Genomic DNA, 21,618 nt, shown 5'->3' with positions numbered 1-21,618 from the left:
GCCACCTGATCCCAAGGTCCCCTGTCCTCTGCCCCATGCATTTCCACGGGACCAAAGCCCCTATGCACAGCAAAAGGAAAGTATGTGAGTGTACACACATGGTGGTGACTTGCTCCTGGGTTTTTCAGCCTATGGAGGAAGACAACTTCCCTCATTAGAAAATGAAGCAGGTCTGACCTGGACTTTCTCAAAACACTCTAAAGTCAGAGGCAGGTTTCTCCCATAAGTGACAGCAAAGCCCTCCTCCTGCCCATGTTCTTTGGGAAATGGCACAAGAACCAGGAGAATCACAGAGAGATTCACACCTTCAGAGACACCAGCGAGTGCAGCCTCTCCTGACATCATCCGGGTAGAAGCCTCCAGCCCTTGGGATGACTTTGCCTCCTAACAGAGGTGCCAGAGCATCTGATCTGGATTTACCAGGCCTGCCTTAGTACCATGCCACAATAATTGTTGCAGCATCCCAGCCTTTCCTTGCTCGAGCCAGTCTGTTTATAGGTTGTTTGGATCTCCACCTCCACATTGCAGGAAGATTGAACACCACTGATCACATCCACTTCTACCTCTGACCTGAAGGGAGAGGAAGATTTCCCCGTTTGCTGTTGTGGCAAGTGGCACCTCTCTGCAACAGATTTCATCTCCTGCTTGGGGCCCCTCTGCACTGGCCGGGTTCACTCCATGCTGCTGGACCTCTCCCAGCCCCTCTAAGCAGGACTCCAGTCAAGTCTTTATAACAACTCCCCATTCCTCAAAATAGCTTGGCACTCCTGTAACAGTTTGGGTGGGGAATGCCAAACTCACACCAAGGAACGGCTCTGTCCAATCACCTGAGTAGTAGGTACCACCCAGTGTGGAGGTCAGCGCTTAAATAAAGACCTCCACAACTTTTCTGGGTGCAGCTGGTAAGGCGATTTTATTATAAAAGTAGTGGGACAACTGAACTGCTTAAAGGGAGGAACAAAAGGGCACAAAAAGCACTGCACAAAATGGCTCCAGTCTTAAATAACATGGGTAAGGAAGGCACTGGAACAGAAGATGGGGTTTAGGCGGAGCATGCAAATTACAACCAAACATAGGAGATGGGGCTGAACATAACCATATATGGTAGTGCGTTGAATATCAACCAGTGAAAGGACAGAACATACATACAATACAATACAATACAACAACTTATATGCAAAATCTACAATTTCCTTATTAGTTACACATTTTTAGACTGCCACAACCCAGCCTGCCCCATGCAGAGCCCTGGGGTGGCTCCTGTTACACCCAATGCCAGAAGAACACGACAGGAGACCTTGGGGAGGGAAGAACGGAAGGAAAGACGGAAATCTCAGTGCTTTGGATCTGGAGCAGCTGGGGGAACTCCAGTGCCTCCCAAGACTCCTGTTAGACACGTGAGGAACTGCAGAGTCGAGAGCTCTCCCCACGCACCCCCACAGCCCGCTCCAAAATAAATACCATTGACTGCCCATGGAAGGTCCCCTTCAGAGTAGCGACACGATCCCCATAACCCCTTGCTCTGGATTCCCCCGCCCATCCCTGGCCTCACCCCTTTGTGCCCAGAGCCCACTAGCTTTGAGCTACAGGGAGCAGAGGGGCTCTGTTGCCACCCTGTCAGGCGGCGTGAGCTGTAGAACAGCTCCAGTGGCCAAGTGCAGGGCTGAGCTCTCCATGGGACTGTGTCTGGCTTCAGGCAGGCCCAGCAGTTTTCTGACAGGGAATGGGACTATTCTAGCCCAAAGGGAGCAATCAGGATCCAACATCTGTTTTGTTTAAGGCTATCAAGAGCCTTCTTAGTCGCTTATCCTTTGATTTTTGTCCAAATCTTCAAGTGGTTTTGATGAGGCACAAAAATGAGGTGCAGAAAGCATACCTTCCTCCCCCATAGACACAGTTTCCCCTCAGATCAGGGGGATCAGACCAAATCTCTGGTGGGAGCTGTTTTATTAAGCTTGTCAGACCTTGAACATCAGGGGAGCTGTGTACAGCTCGTGGCAGCAGGTGCTGGGGCCTTGGCCAGTGTCACCTGGAAGGGGAAAGGAGGAAAGGGGACCAGCATGGATCCCTGCTGCCCTGCTGTCATGGTTTGAGATAGCCCAAATTCCAATTCCCTAGCTCCATCCCCCCTCCCACATCTCAACCCAATGTGAGATGGGTTTTTTCCAGACAAAACAGAACCAGACTCAGAATGGGGAAAGGGAATATATTACAATGACTATACAAATAAATACTACAATACATTATACACACGGCTACAACTATCTCTACCATGACATAAGTATTTACAATGGATCAGATCTCTTCTCCCCTCCAAATAAAAGTCCAGGAGGGAAAGAAGGACAGATCCCTTCCAGTCCCTCAGAGCAGCAGCTTCTTCAGAGTAGCAGTCACTAAGCAGCAGCATCTTCTAAGGCAGCAGGCTCTCTCTCTCTCTCTTCTGTTTCTTGTAGCAGCTGATAGCTGGATCTCTGCCAGCACACATGACGGGGGGGTATCCCCCTCGGCCACTCATCTCTCCAAACGAGTGGTCTTCCGTGGACTTCGTCACCCCAGACAAGGTCGTATCACCACGTCATATCACGAAGCACAGGGGGGTCTTCGTGACGGTCTGGTATCTTCAGGAGATTCAAGCTCCTTACAGGGCCTCTGTGCCCTGTCTCAGGCTGCGAGCTTTTTTGTAGCTTGCAGCAAGGGAGGGCCCTCAAGGCCAACCTCCCCCACTCCGTCCTGGCTGAGCTCTCAGGACATCCGAGCTTCTCAGCTCCTCTCTGCAGTGCATGTTGCACTTCAAGGCTCTTTCAAGTAAGAGTCTATCAACTTCCTCCTTCCAGGAGGTCTCAAAGGAGTTTTGGGGGATCTGGTATCAGTTCTTACCCCCAAGAACTCTGTAGAACTCAGCTGCTGACTCTCTTTCCCTCAGGTCTCCTTCCAGGAGTCCCTTCTCTGGTGCTGCATGTCTTTGTTGCTTCTTCGGTTCAGTTCTTATCTGTCTTGGCTCTCTGCCACCGTTTCTCCGGTCAGTGCTGGCTGCTGCCCTGCGCCCATAGAGAAAAACATCTCCCGGCATAACTACAAGCACCTAGTCCAGCATTATGCTGTTCCAGGTCCCCACAGGCCCCAGCTGGGGCTGGGGGCCAAAGCCCCCCTGTGGGGCTCAGAGCCCCTTCCTTGTGGCTCACAACATGGCCACCTTCTTCCAACCTAAAACTACAACTCTTCTCTTCCGTTTGGTTGTGGTATGTTTACATTTTCGCAGGAGCGCTCATTGGACAGAATTTCAAAACTTCCAGGGTTTTCCACCCCTTGGGGTCTACCACTTTTCTCATCCTCTGGGGGAAAACAAAGTCCAAACCACTACACCTGCATATCCCCTGAGCCAAGGGACACTTATGGACAGTTGTTCTGCACCTCCCCCTGTCCCCTTTTGGTCAGGGCTATCACCTGACACTGCGGTGACAGACGGGTTCATCAGGATATCCTTGGCAGAATGATGATGGCACTGAATCATAGTTACAATTAAAGTTTCATTTTTTTTAACATCATATTATGATCACTATAGCCCAGAATACCATGATTTGAGTAGCACAAGATTTCTATAAGCAGCACCAGCATAGCGAGATTTTGTAAGCCCTTTAGCATCAAATTGTACAGCACAGCTCAGCTTATGATGCCTGATCACCTGGACCTGATCACTCTGCCGGCCAGGGCACATCCTAATCCTTGTTTTGTCATGTCAATATAACAATCTTAATCTAGACTTGAAACACGTTAACGGAACATGAGTGGCTCTTTCAGGGGAGAAGAGTCTGTTTGGTATTAAGATGGGGCTCTGTGTGCTGCTGTGCTGCCCTGTGCTTCTGTGAGGCCATCACAGCCTGGCAGGCAGGTGCCTGTGACCTGCAAGGCCTGTGAGGAGCAAAGGAGTCGGCCTGGTACCTGGAAATGTGAAGGCTGATAGGGAGGGGGAGAAGGGGTCTTCCTCGTGCACTGGACCTTCAGGGACTGACAATGAGGGCAAAGGGGACTCATATATGACCAGCTTGGTCACAGAGCACAGCTGTTTACGTCCTAAAATGCCCCCATATGAGCAGGAGGCAGGAGCAGAGGCACCGTTCACGAGTGCCATTGTTGACTGTCTTCATCAGAGAGCTCCTGAAGTGCTGCTGGGAGGACAGTAACACAGGACCTAGACATCAGGTTAGGGTAGAAGCCTAAAAAGTCACCAGAGAGGTGTAATGCAGGAGTAAATGCAGATACTTTGTCTGGGTAAGGGATAAAAGGAGCCTCCCCAAGGATGACAGGGATAAAACCAGCTGCTGCAAGACGTGATGAAAAAAACCATCCAAGCAAAGTCATGCCCTAGCTGGATGCCCCAAGTATAAAAGAAGAAACACCTCGGAGTGGAGCAGGAGCCATATGAACTGTGCTGAGCTGGGTAGGAGTAAAACCACCTGCCCTGAGAAGAACTGAGTAAAACTTGATGCCCCATTCCAGGCAGGGGCTAAACCAGCCAGTTCGTGTTGTTAAATAACAACCACCTGCATCCTTGGAGCATGAGAAACGCTATCTGCCTGCTGAGCAGAGGTTACACCAGGTGTCCAGAGGACAGCCTGTTGCTAAATACCTCTGAAATTGTCGGGATAAATAGGACCCTCTAACAAATTGGCTTTTTAGTGTTAGAAAGAAAGTAATTTTATTTGCAGCCCTGGGTGTGCATGTGGCTGACAAAAATCCTGCCTCCATATTGACAGCAAGACATCACTTTTCACCTATTTATACAGATTTGGCAAACAAAGAAATTAATGTTCATTGCTTCCAAATTACATCACTCACTCCCTTTCATTAATTAGTATTCTATGTGGTATTGGTTATTAATTTCTCACTTTCTACTGCAATAACTTCATATCTTTAATCTTTTTTTGTATATTTTTCCTCCCCTAGGGATTTCCTGACACAAGTGCTGAGCCTTTGTTAGTCTTCTTCTTTATCTGCTGGTTTCTGCAGAAGGTCCTTGTAGTCCATAAATCTTGCGTTCCAGATGTCCTCCTTCAACAGGACATCTTTCTCTGACAGGCTTTCTCCACTGAAGCATAACAGGGTTAACTTCAACAAAACTTACAGTTTTAGTACTTTTCCCAAGCTGTGGTCTCACAAAGGAGCTTATGACAATTTTTACTCCATGCTGGCTGAAGTTGATGTGTGCTAAAAACAACCTATGATGTGTGTTAAAAACAACTAATCAAAAAGTTAATTAGGAACACTAAAAAAGTTAGAAAAGTTTTATGATTTCCAACAAGCCCAAAACAACATAGGCCAAGTGCAGCAGGAACAAAACTGTCTCTATCCATTGATGCCAGGAAAAGGTAACAGTAGTAAAACTCAATAGCCACAGGTGCTATTAAGCTGGTATTTGTTTATTTCGGTGCCTAACACGCGCGTGCCCTCGCCCATCATAGCTTCAGTTTTATACAATTAGGTCATACAGGTTCATTTTTACATCTTCATGAACTACCCGAGAGTGGGCAGTGTTCTATGTAAATCTCGGGACACGCCTCCTGGAGCCTGCGCACTTCTCTCTCGTGGTCTCGGGTGGTCGTAAGGGATGAAGGCTCAAAGTCTTCCTCTCTCTGAACTTCTCACCTCACTCAGTCCCTCAGCATCTTCCCCTGGCCACGGCTCCTCGTGGGCTGCCCGTCCACTCGGTGTCCCATTGGTTGTCTATCGGTTACACTTTGCTGCACTGCACACTTTCCCACTGGCTGCCCCTTCGCACCATCACACAGCTTTCCCATTGGCTGCCTCTGGGCAACTCCCCATTGGCTGCCCACCAGCACATGGCTGCTATCTTAGCAACAGCACACGAACCTTAAAATTTCACTTCTTAAACTGTGCAGCTTAAAATTTTCCCTTATCAATAGCAGCGTAACAATTTCTCAATAGCAACTTAACATTTTCCCTTATCACCATCCAGAGTGGGAGTCTGGCTAAAGTTGCAGCTGATCAAAACCTAACCAACCCTAGAGGCAGGAGTAAATGCGAAGCTGCTAAAAAGCCATCCAGGAACGTTTTCAGAGCTTGAGGACAAGACAGCAGCTGGGTGGGGGCCAGCAGCCAGCCAAGGTCCTCCCAGCGCAGCCTCTGAAGGGTTCCTTTGGCAGTCCCAGTTCAGGGCCAGCCCATGGCTGTACCCTGGGGGTAGATGAAATTAATTGGAAATGAACCTATAAGAGTCCAGGTCCTTTGCTATGAGTCTCACTGATAGAAGTGGAAGTGAAACCCTCAGCGTCTTGTGTGCCAGAAAAGCTGTGACCTGGCTCAGTTACAGCCCTGAGCAGGCTTTTACTCATCAGGTCGTGTGGCTCAGGGAAGGTGTGGGAGCTCTGTCAGAGGATGACTAGCCCTTTGCCACCAGCATGGGGGGAGGTCCAGTGGCTTCCACCTGGCGGAGGTGCCATGTCGGTTCCTGTGCCCAAGAACCATGTGGTTCCATGTGGTTCCATGTGACCCCATGTCACAAAGGGGTAGAGATGTGGCACCCATCCGGTGATTATGACCTCGCCTGCCCAACGCTTGGTATCCTGAGGAACGCGTCAACGAAAATCAGTTGGACAGAGTTGGCCTTCAGGATAACTCAGCTCCTTCCTTTGCTACTTGTGTGCCTGCCTTTTTTGGATGGTTTATTGTTTACTGACCATTTCTCCTCAACTTTCATCCTCTTTCAAAGGTAATGCTTTGGCTTTTGGCACAAATCATAGAGCAGGGTATATGGGATAAAAGTATAGGCTGGTTTATACCTTCCTAGCTGTAGGCTGAGGTGTTACAACTTTTATAGGCTGGCCAGGTATGACCTAGGCTAGAATTCCAGTTTGCTGATTCTTGGGTTTTTTCCATAGCCTAGGATAGGTAAGCAGGGAGGTGACTGTAGTCTGAGGGGATGGGCTCAGCCCACCTTGACTGCTGTGGGAGGGAGGGAGACAGAAAAAGGAGAGCAGCAAAGGCAGCAGTTAAAGTAGTGGCTGAAAGATGGTCACTCCTGGGAGGTGGGAAAGCCAGAGGGCTCTGTTGCTGCAGCAGTGACAGGAGAGCAGCAGGGCCTCTTCAGAGAAGGTAACATACATTGGAGCATTTGAAAAGGGCCTTTGAACCTGCTGTGAATTGGTGCCCTGTGACTGATCATAAGGGCATGAGCTGCAGCTCAGCAGCAGTTATAAGCACCACTGAAAGACTTGGTGGTGGATGCCGTTCTGCGTTTATTTAGAGTTTTTATACTTTCGGTGAGTTACAGTTAATTTCTTTGCAATTAGGTGACGGGATTGGTGCTGTTCTCTTTCTGGAGAGAAAGACATCCTTGGTCATCTAAAGCATTGCACTCTCTTCCTGAGAGAGGCAATGGCCACAGCAGGGAACGACTCCTGTGAGTAATAGCTTCACCAGCAGGTTTGGACTTTGTGAACTGCCGCAGACAACTGACATGGCTGGTGGTCAAATCCCAGAATGATGTGTTCACAACCTAGAGTGATCTCTGGGATGTTTCCTGAGAGCAGTCAAACTGACCCCCGTGTTTACAATTAGACCCAGGAAAACACCTTTTTGTCACTCCTCTGACACTAGGTACAAGACTTTGAAAGCTGCCATTGCTCGTAGAGAGGTCTGCCATCCTTTGGGTTACCTTCTGTGCTCAGTATTTACTTGTTTTCAACAAGTTACAATCAGGAAAAGGGATGGCTTCACTGATAATCCAGTCTACAACTCTACTGAGAAAGGAAGGTAGCCTGAGGCCCAGAAATCAGATTGTGGGTTTGTGGGACTCTCAGCAACGTAAACAGAGGAATGGATTTTTCCAAACCGGTAAATTTAAATGGCACTGTTTAAGCTTCCCCTGATGTTGTTGGGTTGGAAGTTAAAGCAGATGGTCCTGAGTGCTCCTGTAGAGACCTCACTGTTTAAATATGCCTTTGTGCCTCATTTCATCTCTTTTCAAATGGAATTTCCCTGCAGTCATTGCCGAGGGAATGACTCCGCCACAAAGGATCCTCTTTCCCCCAGAGAAGATTTGCATGGTCTGGCAGCAAAGACAGAGTGCTGGAGCCGGACTCCGCAATGTGGGCAACACATGCTTCCTTAATGCTGTCCTGCAATGCCTGACATACACCCCGCCGCTGGCCAACTATCTGCTCTCCCGGGAGCACAGCCAGGCCTGTGAGTACTTTTAGGGACATCTCCTTGTAAATCCGTTAATCAAATCCCAAGGATTCCCAGAACCTGAAATTTGATTTAGGAGAAAAGCAGCCCTTTGTCAGCCCCAGAACTTGTGTTCTTTGTACACTCAGGAGCCACCTGTCCTATCCAGCTGTCTTATTCTTCATGAAGGCACATCTTTCTAGCTCTGGGTCTCTATTCCTGCAAGTTAAAACCTCATTCCTAGCATTCCTCTGAAGAACATTTTCTATGCACTAAAATGTCCCGTGCTTGTTGAAACACTGGGAGGAGTGGCATATTGCACTGGAGTGGGAGTGGAAGAAGAGGAGTATTCCACCGCTATGGATATTTTGCTAACCAGACGACCTTCTCTCCCTCCCTCCTCAGGTCGCCAACAAGGCTTCTGCATGATGTGCATCATGGAAGCGCATGTTAACAAGGTCCTGCATTCCTCAGTCAGTGCCATCCTGCCTTTGGCTGTTCTCAGGGGTTTCAGATGTATGTAATTTCAGGTTCTTTGACAGGTTTTCTTCCCTTCCTGTATGAGACAACTACTAACTTCCTGTTTCTTAGTCATAGGAGAACATTTTCAGCTTGGCAGGGAGGAAGATGCCCATGACTTCTTATGCTGTACTGTCAATGCCATGCAGAGAGCTTGTCTGAGTGCAAGCAACGAGTAAGCACAAGCAAGTTACCTTTACAAAGTTCTGAGCCCTTTGGACTCCTTGATGTGGCCCCATCAAGGAAAACCTACAGCCGGGGCTTGGAGGAAGTAATACTCTGTCTTACTACTTGTTTCCAGCTTGGACATATCATCTCAATCTACTACCATTGTCCATCAAATATTTGGAGGCTTTCTGAGATCCAGAGGTATGTTTCTACAACTATTGCTCTCCTTGGCATTGCCTGTGCCCTTCTGTCTGCCTGTGCCCAACAGCTGGTCCTGGGACTAGCAGGACAGGTACAATGAGCACAAAGCGGTACCATCATTCAACTCACCATTGCTCGGCATTTTGATTTTTCCTTCCAGTCATCTGCTTCAGCTGCAAAGCCATTTCTGATTCCTATGAGGCCTTCCTGGATGTCCCTTTGGATATCAAAGTAAGAGGTTTTGCAGTTGTGCCTCAAGACATCGCAAGGCTTTTCAGAGTCAACACATTTGTCCTGAAAGCATATACTGTGAACACAAGAGGTCTTGGTCGTGGATGGGAAGGGGAACGGATGTTGTCCTCCTGCAGAGGCCATGACACTGGTCTCTCTGTAGGTGCTGGCTTTAAGCTGGACAAGCACCCATTATGCTCTCTGCACCCTTGACATATCCTCCTCCTTCTTCCCTTTGCCCTCCTTCAACACCTGTCTGGCTTCCAGGCTGATGGGTTGGATTGTTTTCACTACTGATGACCCTACATAACATCAGTAGCTCAATGGGAGGTGGTACAGAGAGGGAGCTCTTGATTGCCCCTGCGAACCTCTGGGACAGGGGAAATGTTCAGCACCACACTCTCTTTCTGGCTCCTTCTGGATACAGCTTGCAGACTCATGGTGGGTCTCCTCAGCATCAGCTACAGAGGTTTTCTTGTCAGCTCCTGGAAAATGTTTGGGCGAGGGCATTTCCGGTAGCTCAGTGCACTGATTTCTCAATTCTCCAGGCAGCCTCATCCCTCACTGCAGCTCTGGAGGACTTTGTAACACCTGAGCGCCTGGATGGTGAAAACTGCTTTAAATGTAGCAAGTAAGATGATTTACTAACAACATATTAACACGAGACTCTTGTGTGAGGGGGCTACAAGTCATTGAGCTGAAGTCATCTTCTCATGGAAGTTTACTGCACACTAATGAGACACAGTTTTGTTTGTCTGGTTTTTTAGGGGGGTTGGTTTTGTTTGTTTGTTTGTTTGTTTGTTTGTTTTAAATATGGCACTGAATTGCCTTAAAATAGCATAAGGATGCACGAGACAAGAAAGCCTTGGTGGAAGATAGGGTGCATTTCAGCGCTGTGCTCTGTGCTTGGTTTCAAGGTGTGAGAAGAATGTTGCCGCCACTAAGAGGTTCACTGTCCACTGTGCACCCAAGGTTCTCACAGTGTGTCTGAAGAGGTTTGACTGCTTCACTGGTGGGAAGATCAGCAAGGTGTGTACACTATTGGTGCGCAGCTTTCTCTTCAAGAAGTGGATTTCCTAAAGCAGTATGCTTGTCACAAGCTGCTTGTACTGGGTTTTTTGTGGTCCCTTCTGGGGAGTGGAAAGTTCCTGTGGGAAGACAGGCAAGCACTGTGCTCTGATAGGGCTGCTTTGACTGAGAATGGTTTCCTGCCACCCAAACCATTATATGTTGCTTTATGGAAAACCAAGTGCTCATGAGCCCCAGAGATGTATTGATACACCTGGACTGGCCCTTGCACTTGGTAGGCTATTTCATGTCACAGACCAGGATCATTTCTGAGCCCTCTTGGTCTCTCCATAGGTTGTAGAGTATCCGGAGTACTTGGATCTTCGCCCATACATGTCTCAGGCAGATGGAGAACCACTCCTCTACTCCTTATATGCTGTCCTGGTGCACAGTGGTGTCAGCTGTCATGGAGGACACTATTTCTGCTACACAAAGGTAAAAGAGCAACTTCCTTCCCAATGGGGAAAAATGTGTGCTGGGGAAGATGAACTTTCCTGTCAGTGTTACTGACAGCCAAAGTTTTGGGGCAGAAGGCCTCCTTAGCGGCTGGACTGGATTTGTTTTGACATGCTCTTGATTTGGCAGTTTTCTACCTGTGTTTTTGGAGAGAAACCCGTGGAGAGAGCCTTGCCTTTTTTTTTACAGGCCAGCAATGGATTGTGGTACCGGATGGACGATGAATCTGTGGAGCTGCGTTCCATTGACACAGTTCTCAGGCAGCAAGCCTACCTGCTGTTCTATGCCAGGTAATAACCAGGATTCAAATATGTTCAGAATACATTTCCTTTTCCTCATTTGCAGTTGTGCTTCTCACCTTCCTGAGTGTTTTTCTCATCAAATGAAATTACTACCTGCATCATTCAGTGCTGTCAAATCTGAACTACTCCGTGTCTGTCCTTTACTGGGCTTCAGGCTGTGGCCCGGATGTAATCTGCTACTTGCCTGGTCTCTGATGTTGACTCTTGCGGATAAGAGGACTTAAAGAGGACCTCCAGGAAAGATGGGGAGGCACCATTTGTCAGGGAACGTAGTGACAGGATGAAGGCTATCAGTTTTCAGCTAACAGAGGGCAGGTTTACATTAGATATTGGGAAGGAATTCTTTGCTGTAAGGGTGCTGAGACACTGGCACAGGTTGCCACAGCATCTGTGGGTGCCCCATCCCTGGAAGTGTTCAAGGCCAGGTTGGACAGGGCTTGGAGAAACCTTGGATAGTGGAGGGTGTTCCTGCCCACAACAGCGGGGTGGAACAAGATAAAGGTCCCTTGCAACCCAAACAAATCTGTGAATTTATGAAATGGAGGCTGTGGGAGGTATAGAGATGAGGTTTTTGTTGGGACAGAGGCAAACTTGGTGGGAAGACCCTAGCTGAGTTTCCCATTAGTGTCCTTGGTTGCCTTCTCTCTGTCATAGAAACCTCTCTGAGAAAATGACTGAACCCCAGAGGAGGTTGCAACAACAGCTCTAAACTGGGATCACTCTTTTTTTTTCTCCAGATGCTCTGATCTGAGAACTGGAGAAAGGGCTTCTTCCTCACTGGCACCATCACATGCCCCTTCCTTCCTCAGTCAGTGTGTGGCCAGCAGCAAGCAGGCGGGTTCTGTTGGACCACAGGGTCTGACTGGTAGGACTAAGGTAACTTTGGGGTCGTGGGTCAGGGGCCTCCAAAAGAGCCTTTTGGAGGCCCCAAACTGTCCTGTCCCAGAACTTGTAGGGGTTCCCCACTGCTCTGATCCTTTCAGGAGAAAAGGGCAGGAACTCTCCACAGCTCTCTTTGCAGGGCATGAAGTACACTGGCAGGGAGCGGTCCCGGAGCAGATCCCCTCTGTGGGGCAGGGATCTCCGCAGCTGGTCTGTGGACATCACAGACTATGATGACTCTTCAGAGAGAAGAACTGGTCCTCCAAGTTGTGACCGTGGTCCTAGGGATAGTACAGGTGCAAGGCCTTCCAAGAGGATCTGCCAGTGGGCTCCTGCTCCCAGGGCTGCTCAGGAGCAAACCTTGCTGAGGCAGAGGGAGCCAAGCAGATCTGTGCGGGGAACTTACAACCTTCGCAGCCGGTTTGTGCAGTACACAGACTATGACCGCTCACTGAGGAAGAGAAAGAGGGAGAGAACAAGTCCTCCACGTTGTGACCAAGTCTTAGTGAATACTGCAGTTCCAGGGCCCTCCAAAGCCAGTTCCAAGCAGGTTCTCATGCTCAGGGCTGCTCAGGAGCAAACCCGACAGAGGCAGAGAGAGCAGAGAAGATCAGCATGGCGGGGCTATGATTGCCACAGCCAGTTTGTGCAGTACACAGACTACCGCCCTTCAGAGAAGAAGAGGAGGGTTTCCATGCCCCAGAGATTCACATCAGACAAGCATTCAGGGCACTCTGGGAATGATGGCGTTGGATTATGGCCCTGGCTCAAGCAGAACGGAAGACTAGCACTGCGTTTATTAGCGAAGGCATCCTTGTTTTCGACACGCCTTCTCAGACATGAGTGAATGATTTATCTAAGTAGATGATAGTTATGATAATATAGAAATATTATTAGAAATATAGACATATATATAGAAATATAGAATATATATAGAAATATATATAGAAATATAGAAATATATATAGAAATATAATATAGAAATATATATAGAAATAGTATTTTATAATACATTATTACATGTTATATATGTTCATCAACAGATAGTAATATTATAATAAATATTATTAAAATAATAAAATAATAAATACTTTAATCAGAATTATTTATTCCGCGTTGTAGATAATTATAGCTACAAACATAGTGCAGTACTTGGAAACAGTGTTGAAGCAATTATATTAAAGCTAACAAAACAAATATTAAGTAGAGATTGATGTTACCCCTGCGAAGGGCCATGGGCAAATCGCTTTCTCTCAGGCTCAAGGAGTAACCTTGATGGCTGTCCCCACTCAAGGGAGGAATCCCCACACACACTCCAAGAAGGAGCTGTTAGAAGTCCCTCCCATTAAAATCTGGGAACAGGGCTTCTCTAGTGTAAAGTGACGGAGCGCCAGTCAAGTGTTGCTCAGGGAGCTGTACCAGCTGGAGCTGGATGCTCTGCCTAAGCAGGGATATAGCAGCTCCAGCTGTGTCTTGTGTATGACTTGTCAGTGATGGCTTGAGCAAGGATGGTCTGCTGATCACTGATAGGAGTGAACAAGGAGGGTCTGCTGTTTTAAGTGTTGAAGAATGCTGAGACCAGCTTGGCCAAACTATCAGACCCACTACTGGAGCCCAAAATGTCAGGCAGGATAAATCAAACTCTCAAATACTATTTTTAGTACTAGGAACCAGGTAATACTTTATTTCATGGGGGATCACTCCTCTAAAGATGCGCGTGCAAGTTCAAAACTTTTCACGATTTACACATTTTATCAAAGAAAGAAATTAATGTTCATGGGCTATAAATTGCATAATTCAGTTCATTAATTAGTATTCTATCTTAGCTATTGATTTCTTGCTTCTCATGCTATTAGTCCATGTTTTAGGTGCTTTCATTATTTCTCCCAGATAGACAGGGTTTCAGTACAATTGCCAAATTGTCTTTGTTAGTTCCTTCTTTGTCGCGGGGTTCTGCAAAATGTCCTTTTGGTACATAAATTCTACATTCCTCGTGTCCCATGTCAGCAATATCTCTCTTCCCCAGGTCTGAGATCATTGAAGCATATCAAGGTTGATTATAGTTGTTTTAACAAAACTCAAAGTTTCAGTAATATTCCCAAGCTGCATTCCCACTATAGAAGCTTATGATAAAACCTTACTAAATGCTGGCTATAGTGGGGTATCACAGGGTGGAAAATAAGAGTACTTAAAAAAATTAATTAGGAAAGTTAAGTAAAATTACTGAGTAAGCCTGAAAACACATAATCTAAAGATGTATATGACTGATAGTCAATCACCTTATACAATAAAAGTCCAGTCCCACTTTTGCATACCAAGGACTTCTAGCATACCTCCCTAAGGCGTTTGAAGATCCTTCCTTTGAGTGGGGAAACCCCTCAAGGTCACTCCTCAAGGCTGAGCAAAATAGATTTGCCCACGGTTGTTGGTAGGAGTGAGTAACATCGATCTCTAATAAGATCTAATCTCTTAATAACTGTTTTACTAGCTTTAATATTATTGCTTCAATATAATTGTTCACTGACAAAGCTCCCCAAGAATGGGCTGTGCCTTCTACTGGCAACATTCCATCATGGGGCTCCAGGACTCCCTGGGCAGGCTGAAGGTCCGGATGCAGCCCAGTGCTGCTCTCAGCTCAGGCACCGCTATGGTGCCCGCTGCCCTCATGGAAGGCCCCATTCACTGTAGAAACAGGATCCCCATAGTCCCTCATCCTGGGCTCCCCCATCCCTGGCCTCACACCTTTCCGTCCAGGGCAGGCCCTGCTGTGGAGAGCAGAGAGGCTCTGCTGCCACTCTGGGGGTGCCCATGAGCTGTGGAACAGCTCTAGTGGCAGAGTGCAGGGCTGAGCTCTCCATGGGACTGTGGCCTCAGGCAGATCCATTTTCCTTTCCTTGTCTCTTTTCCACTCATGTCCCAAGAATGCAATTCAGGTATTAGTCAAGATATGATTTTCAAAGATCTTTAAAATCTGCTGCCTGTCCTTACTTCATTGTTAGTAAGTTTATTATAAGGAAATTTCTACTGAAGAATCAAACCTAACTTTCTCACTACATGGGACAAGAATTAGATTTCCCATTTTATACTAATGCCTAGTACTTGGAAGAAAAAGGTTTCCTGGTTCTTATTTGCTCTGATGTTGATTTGGTTATCCACTAGCAGAAAGGAACAAGCAGGCTGCCTACCTACTGTACTGCAGTAACTTATTTTACACCCCAGATATTTATGTCTATTTATTTATAAAAATCTGATGATACTCACTGCACTGGAAATATTTAGACCTGACAAAGCAAGGCAATGACATTCAATATTTATCTATAAGAAATATCTCTAATATTCTGGGCCATTGATAAGACCTATGAATCTGTAGTGGTTTGAACCAGGTTTTTCCCCTGCAGTTATTAAGTGGTAACCCCCAGGGGGTGGTAAGCCTTGAAGTTTTAGCCAGTGAGTGCTTCTGCAAAATATAAACATATCACAAGCAAACGGAAGAGAAGGGTAGTTGTAGTTTGGGTTGTAGAAGAAGAGGTAGCCATGTTGTAAGACCACGAGGAAGGGGGCTTGGAGCCCCTTGGGGCCTCTGGGGCCCCCCAGCCCCAGTTGGGGGCTGCAGAGACTTGGAACAGTGTTAAGCTGGACTAAGTGTCCGTAGCTGAACCTGGAGATGTTTCTTCACTGTGAGCGGCAGCGGCAGAATTGCGCTGACCGAAGAAACGGTGGCAGAGAGCCAAGAGAGATAAGACCAGTAGCAACAACAGGCAGGTAGCAACACAGAAAGAACTCCTGGAAGGAGAGAGAGAGGACGAGAACGAGAGCCAGCAGCTGAGAGACAGAGTTTTGGGGGTAAGAACTGAACCAGACCCCCCAAACTCCTTGGAGACCCCTCACGTCCTAGAAGGGAGGGGTGAAGTGCGACATGCACTGCAGAGAAGAGCTAAGAAGCTCAGTCGTCCTGAGAGCTCAGCCAGGACGAAATGTGTGGGAGGTGGACCTTGGGCCCTCCCTCGCTGCAGCTATAGAGAAGCTAGCAACTTGGAATCAGAGCCAGAAGCTCTGCAAGGGGCTTGAGTCCCCTGAAGATACCAGACCGTCACAGAGACTCCTGTGCTCCGTTGATATGACCGTGGTGGAAGGACCTTTGTCTGGGGTGAACGTAGCCCACGGAAGACCCCTTTGCCTGCGTCAAGGGGCCGAGAGGGGCTTGGAGGCCCCCCTCGTGAGTGCTGTCAAAGATCCAGCTACCAGCTGCTGCGTAGAAGAAGAGAACCTGCTGCCTTAGAGACATTGCTGCTTTGAAGAAGGGATCTGTCCTTCTTCCCTCCTGGACTTTTATTAGGAGGGGAGAAGAGATTTGATCCATTGTAAATACTTACGTCATGGTAGAGATAGTTGAGATCGTGTGTATAATGTATTATAATATTTATTTATGTGTACAGTCTTGTAATATAACCCTTTCCCCCATTTTGAGTCTTGTGTGATTGTCTGGAAAACACATCTTACACTAGGTTGAGATGTGGGAGGGGGGCTTGGACTAGGGAATTGGACTTTTGGAGATCTCAAACCATGACCTTGGCCATCATATCCAGTACATTGATGACATCATTGTATGGGGGGACACAGTGGAAGAAGTTTTCGAGAAAGGAGAGGAAATCATCCAGATTCTCCTTGATGCCGGTTTCACCATCAAGAAGAATAAGGTCAAGGGACCTGCCAGAGAGATCCAGTTCCTAGGGATGAAATGGCAAGATGGACGACGCCAGATACCAACAGATGTCATCAATAAGATTGTAGCCATGGCTCCACCGACCAACAAGAAGGAGACGCAAGCTTTCCTGGGGGCCATAGGCTTCTGGAGAATGCACATTCCTGAGTATAGCCAGATTGTGATCCCTCTTCACTTTGTGACCCGTAAAAAGAATACCTTTCAATGGGGTCCTGAACAGCAGCAGACATTCAAACAAATCAAGCAAGAGATTGCACATGCCGTGGCTCTTGGACCAGTTCGGACGGGACTGGACGTGAAGAACGTACTTTACTCTGCAGCTGGAGATAAAAGTCCCTCCTGGAGCCTCTGGCAAAAGGTGCCTGGTGAGACACGAGAGCGACCACTCGGTTTCTGGAGCCGAAGCTACAGGGGTTCTGAAGCCAACTACACTCCTGTGGAAAAGGAAATTCTGGCAGCCTACAAAGGCATACAAGCAGCCTCAGAAGTGGTTGGCGCTGAGACACAGCTCCTCCTAGCACCCCGACTACCAGTCCTAAGTTGGATGTTCTCCTGTAAACTGTTCCAAAACAAAATACTACTGTAATTCTGTGCTTTATGAATGCATTTCCTTTCTGTTTCCTTCTCTCCAGAAAGTACTGCACCAACAAACATTTCATGGCACTGAAGATCTCCCTGTTCCTCAGGGTGTAGATCATGGGGGTGATAAGGGGAAAAACCATGGTGTGGAACACAGCCACTACCTTGCCCAGAGGCAACGTGTAGAAAGGCCAGCAGTAAATATATGTATAGCTAGTACAAACATAACAAAGACAATAATGATGTGGGTAGCGCAGGTAGTTGCTGCTTTGCTCTCCCCTCTGGAGATCGAGTGTTTTCAGACAGATTAGTAGGACATTGTAGCAAATCAGCAGAAAAATGAAACATATAAAGATGACTAGGTCATTGTTGACAAACATAATAAACTCCAATATGTAAGTGTTGGTACATTCTAACTTAATCACTTGTGTAACATCACAAAAGAAATTGTTGAGTTCATTTAGGCCGCAGAAGGGAAGATGAACAACAAATACAACCTGGACGAATCTGTGAATCCAACAGCCCATGCTGTCCCCACCAAGACCCAAAAGAGTGTTTTCCTCATTAAGGTTGCATAATGAAGATAGCCACAAACAGAATAGCAATGGAACAGGCTAAGGTCTCACTGATTAGGAGAGAATTTTGCAGAAAAACATCTGGGGGCATCCAAGTGGACAAAGTGAATATGAATGAGTAAAATGCCTTTGCAGAAAAGGGCAGCTGTATCCTGGGCCATGCTAGCAGCAGTGATGCCACCATGACAAGTGAAGGGATCCTTTCCTTTTATTCGATACTTCTGAGATCTCGTCTGAAGCATGGTGTCCTGTTTTTCTGCTCCCTAGAACAAAGAAGATACTCCTATACTTGAGTGAGTCCAGAGGAAGACCATAAAGATGGTGAGGGAGCTGGTGCACTAAATGCGCAAGGGAAGACTGAGAAAGGTGTGTTTTGCAGGTTTGAAAGGAAAAGGCTCAGGGAGATTTTATCACAGAATCACAGAATATGCTGAGTTGGAAGGGACCCACAAGAATTATTGATTGAGTCCAGCTCCTGGCCATGCACAGGACCATCCTGAAGAGTTGGACCGTGTGTCTGAGAGTATCATCTAAATGCTTCTTGAGCTCTCTCAGGCTTAGGGCTGTGACCACTGCCCTGGGGAGCCTATTCCAGCATCCAACCACCCTCTGGGTGAAGAACCTCTTTCTGGTATCCAATCTAAACTTTCCCTGACACAACTTCAGGCCATTCCCTAGGCTCCCGTCACTAGTCCTCACAGAGAAGAGATCAGTGTCTAGCCCTCCTCTTCCCCTCCCAAGGAAGTTGTAACTGCAATGACATCTCCCCTCAGTCTCCTCTTCTCCAGCTGAACAGACCAAGTGCCCTCAGCTGCTCCTCACATGGCTTCCCCTCAAGGCCCTCCCCCATCCTCGTTGCCCTCCTTTGGATGCTGTCAAATGGCTTGATGTCTTTTTTTTATTGTGGTGCCCAAAACTGCCCCAATATTGCAGGTGAGGCCATCCCAGAGCAGAGTGGGACAATCCCCTCCCTGGACCAGCCAGTGATGCTTGGCCTGATGCCCCCCCGGACATACGGTTGACCCTCCTGGTTGCCAGAGCACTGTTGGCTCGTATTGAACTTGCCATCAACCAGGACCCCCAGGTCCCTTTCTGCAGCACTGCTTTCTCATTCCCCAGTCTCTCTGTGCATCCTGGGTTGCCCCATCCCTGCTGCAGAATCGATCACTTGCTGTTAAACATCATACGGTTTGTGAAGTCCTCAAGTGAAGTCCCAGCCCTCTAATTTGCCAAGATCTCTCTGCAGGACCTTTCTGCCTTCCAGGGAGTCAACAGCTCCTTCCAATTTTGTATCATCTGCAAACTTACTTAGTATCCCTTCCAGTCCTGCATCCAAGTTTATGAAGGTGTTTGTGCTGGTTTAAAGGTAAACTGGCAAGGGAAATGAACTCAACTCGAAAGAGATTATGTCAGAATAACAATTTAATAAAAATAATACAATAAATACAATTATACAGATGAACAATTGGTTTTAACCCACAAAACCCAGATGTATAACCCAGCACCCTGGGGCACAAACGGAGCGGTGTTCATTGGGCCCCCCTGAGTCCAAAGTAAAAGGAGAGGGAAAAACCTGTTGGTGAGAGTGCTGGTCACAGTCCGGTCGAGGGTGGTGACCGCAGTCTGGTCGACAGCGGTGATCACAGTCCGGTCGAGAGTGGTGGTTGCAGTCCGGTCGAGGTTCTGGTCCTCCTTTGGATCCAACGAATGGTACCAGAAGTCCCAAGACCCCAATATTATACGCACTCAAGTTCAGGCAGGAATGCCCAGTACTTCCCCCAGGGTGGGGAGTTCCACCATGGGTGAGATATTTTTGGAATCCTTGGTGGCCCGTTAGCAGACATGACCCCTCCGGCTGGGTGTGGAGGTGCTAATGACTCCCTGGAGGGGAGTTAACATCACCCATAACTACAGCCTGAGGAGTCAGGTGTGCTCTGGGCAGCTGCTGCAAATGGTCTATTGTTAACAGTTTCTGGGAAATTACATGGAGGGTGTAGAATACACAGTGTATGTTACACCCACACAGTGATGAACTGGTCCTAGCTGTTCTAACGAGGACAGTGTTGAACAGCACTGGACCTAAGATGGAGCCCTGTGGAACTCCACTATGGGTAGGTCACCAGTCTGATGTCACCCCGTTCACTATTACCCTCTGTGCTTCACCCATGAGCCAATTGCTTACTTATCATATGATGTGTTTATCCAGCTGTCGGCTGGACATTTTGCCCAGAAAGATCCTGTGAGAAACAGTATCAAAAGCTTTAGTGAAATCCAAAAAGATTACATCAGCTGGCTTCCCTTGGTCAACTAGGTGGGTTACCTCCTAAAAGGTCAGAAGATTTGATAAGCATGACTCCATGCTGGCTGTGACTGATGACTGCATTGTCCTTCAGGTGTTTTTCAATACCTCCTAGTGTCCCAGCGTACAGGTTCCCAGAATCTGAAGTGATGCAATTTTATCTTTATTATCCTCTTCTTTATGGTGTAAACTCCACTAAATCACTTGAAATGATCCTTGACACAAATCTCTATCCTTGACACAACCTTTGTGTCTGTCTTATTTGGATCAAAATGAACTAGCAATTCCTGGTGCAAAACACCCTCGTATGCTTCTCCCATTTGAATGATTAATTCCACATCCACTGTCTTAGCTTAGCAAAGAAAAAGTGAAGAGTGAAGAGGTAAACTAGGATCCTATGAATCCTCCAAGTGAGTACATAGCAAAACCAGAAGAAAAAAAAAAAGGAAAAATAATTAAAGTTTTAGCCTCACTTTTAAAAATTTCATGTCTCAAATCAGCTTCCCTGTGACCATCCGTTTCCTTAACACTCAAGTAGTTTCTGTCATTCCACAGTCAACCTTTTTTTTTGCACAAAAAGAGACATTGTTTTCTGTTTTCAATTTAGAAGCCTGAGATATACATATGTTGGTATAAATTCATTGTTTTGACTTCAAAAACAAACATACAGCAATGAGGATGTCTCTTTCTATGGCAGAAATCTGGTTTAGAACAGATAAACTGTGTATCTGAAGCAAAGAGAAACCTTACCCCTTCAAACTTTCAAATAAACTTTCAAATAAACTTTCTTCACAAAATAGAGTTGAAGAGCTCATCTGGGAAATCTCTTCATCAGAACTCACCAGAAGATTAATGTCTTAAATATTTGCGTAGTACTTCTCATGAGGTCCACTGTCCCCTTCTCTGATAATTTCTTGCACTCGTCATAGTGTGTTTTTAGAAAAGCTACACAGAAATGTTTTCACGATATTCAGAGAATATAGTGAAGTTCATCTTATCACAGGTAAATACATCTGCAAAGCAAAGAACTATTTCTGTATTGATGGACAGGACATAGAGGATACAGTAGCAGGTGATTAACGTGAGCTGGATGCCAAACCTATCTTAAGATGATATAAGAAAGAATCTGAAGAGAAACAACCTTTTTTTTTCCTTTTTTTAAAGGCTGAATTACCTGGAGGATTGACTCAAAGCTGGAAGGTAGAGATTAATTTTTGGGTAAGTGCTGGCAAATCATATTGTCCTTCCAGCAATACACACAATATCAAAGCTACTACTACATTTAATATAATTCATAAACATATTACATATTTCTATTTTTGACTACAGCTCTTTTAAAAGGCTTGTTTCACCTCTTTGTTCCTCAAGCTGTAAATCAAGGGGTTCATCATTGGAGACAACAGCGTGTAAGAAAGAGAAAGCAATTTGCTA

General features: G+C 46.8%; 2 protein-coding genes across 2 annotated transcripts in view; both read left to right on the top strand.

Annotated features, from left to right (window-relative positions):
• Positions 1-18,185, top strand: part of LOC116798515 (ubiquitin carboxyl-terminal hydrolase 42-like) — a 31,478-nt gene extending 13,293 nt beyond the window's left edge. The window contains exons 14-16 of the mRNA XM_032711011.1: positions 12,151-12,759; positions 16,598-17,038; positions 18,156-18,185. Coding sequence (XP_032566902.1) covers positions 12,151-12,759; positions 16,598-17,038; positions 18,156-18,185 — 1,080 coding nt within the window. The remainder of the gene's footprint in view (positions 1-12,150; positions 12,760-16,597; positions 17,039-18,155) is intronic.
• LOC116798808 (ubiquitin carboxyl-terminal hydrolase 42-like) lies at positions 6,582-9,657 on the top strand. The gene is made up of 6 exons (XM_032711450.1): positions 6,582-6,727; positions 8,002-8,202; positions 8,590-8,700; positions 8,776-8,878; positions 9,005-9,072; positions 9,233-9,657. Exons 1-6 carry the CDS (start codon positions 6,676-6,678, stop codon positions 9,514-9,516), a joined length of 819 nt encoding a protein of 272 aa, XP_032567341.1. The 5' UTR covers positions 6,582-6,675; the 3' UTR covers positions 9,517-9,657.
• Positions 18,186-21,618: the final 3,433 nt, after the last annotated feature.

This window comes from Chiroxiphia lanceolata, chromosome 26, assembly GCF_009829145.1.
Source record: "Chiroxiphia lanceolata isolate bChiLan1 chromosome 26, bChiLan1.pri, whole genome shotgun sequence".
In the NCBI taxonomy this organism is placed as follows: domain Eukaryota; kingdom Metazoa; phylum Chordata; class Aves; order Passeriformes; family Pipridae; genus Chiroxiphia; species Chiroxiphia lanceolata.
Note: the sequence above shows the minus strand (reverse complement) of the source record. Positions and strands in the feature narration are given on the sequence as shown.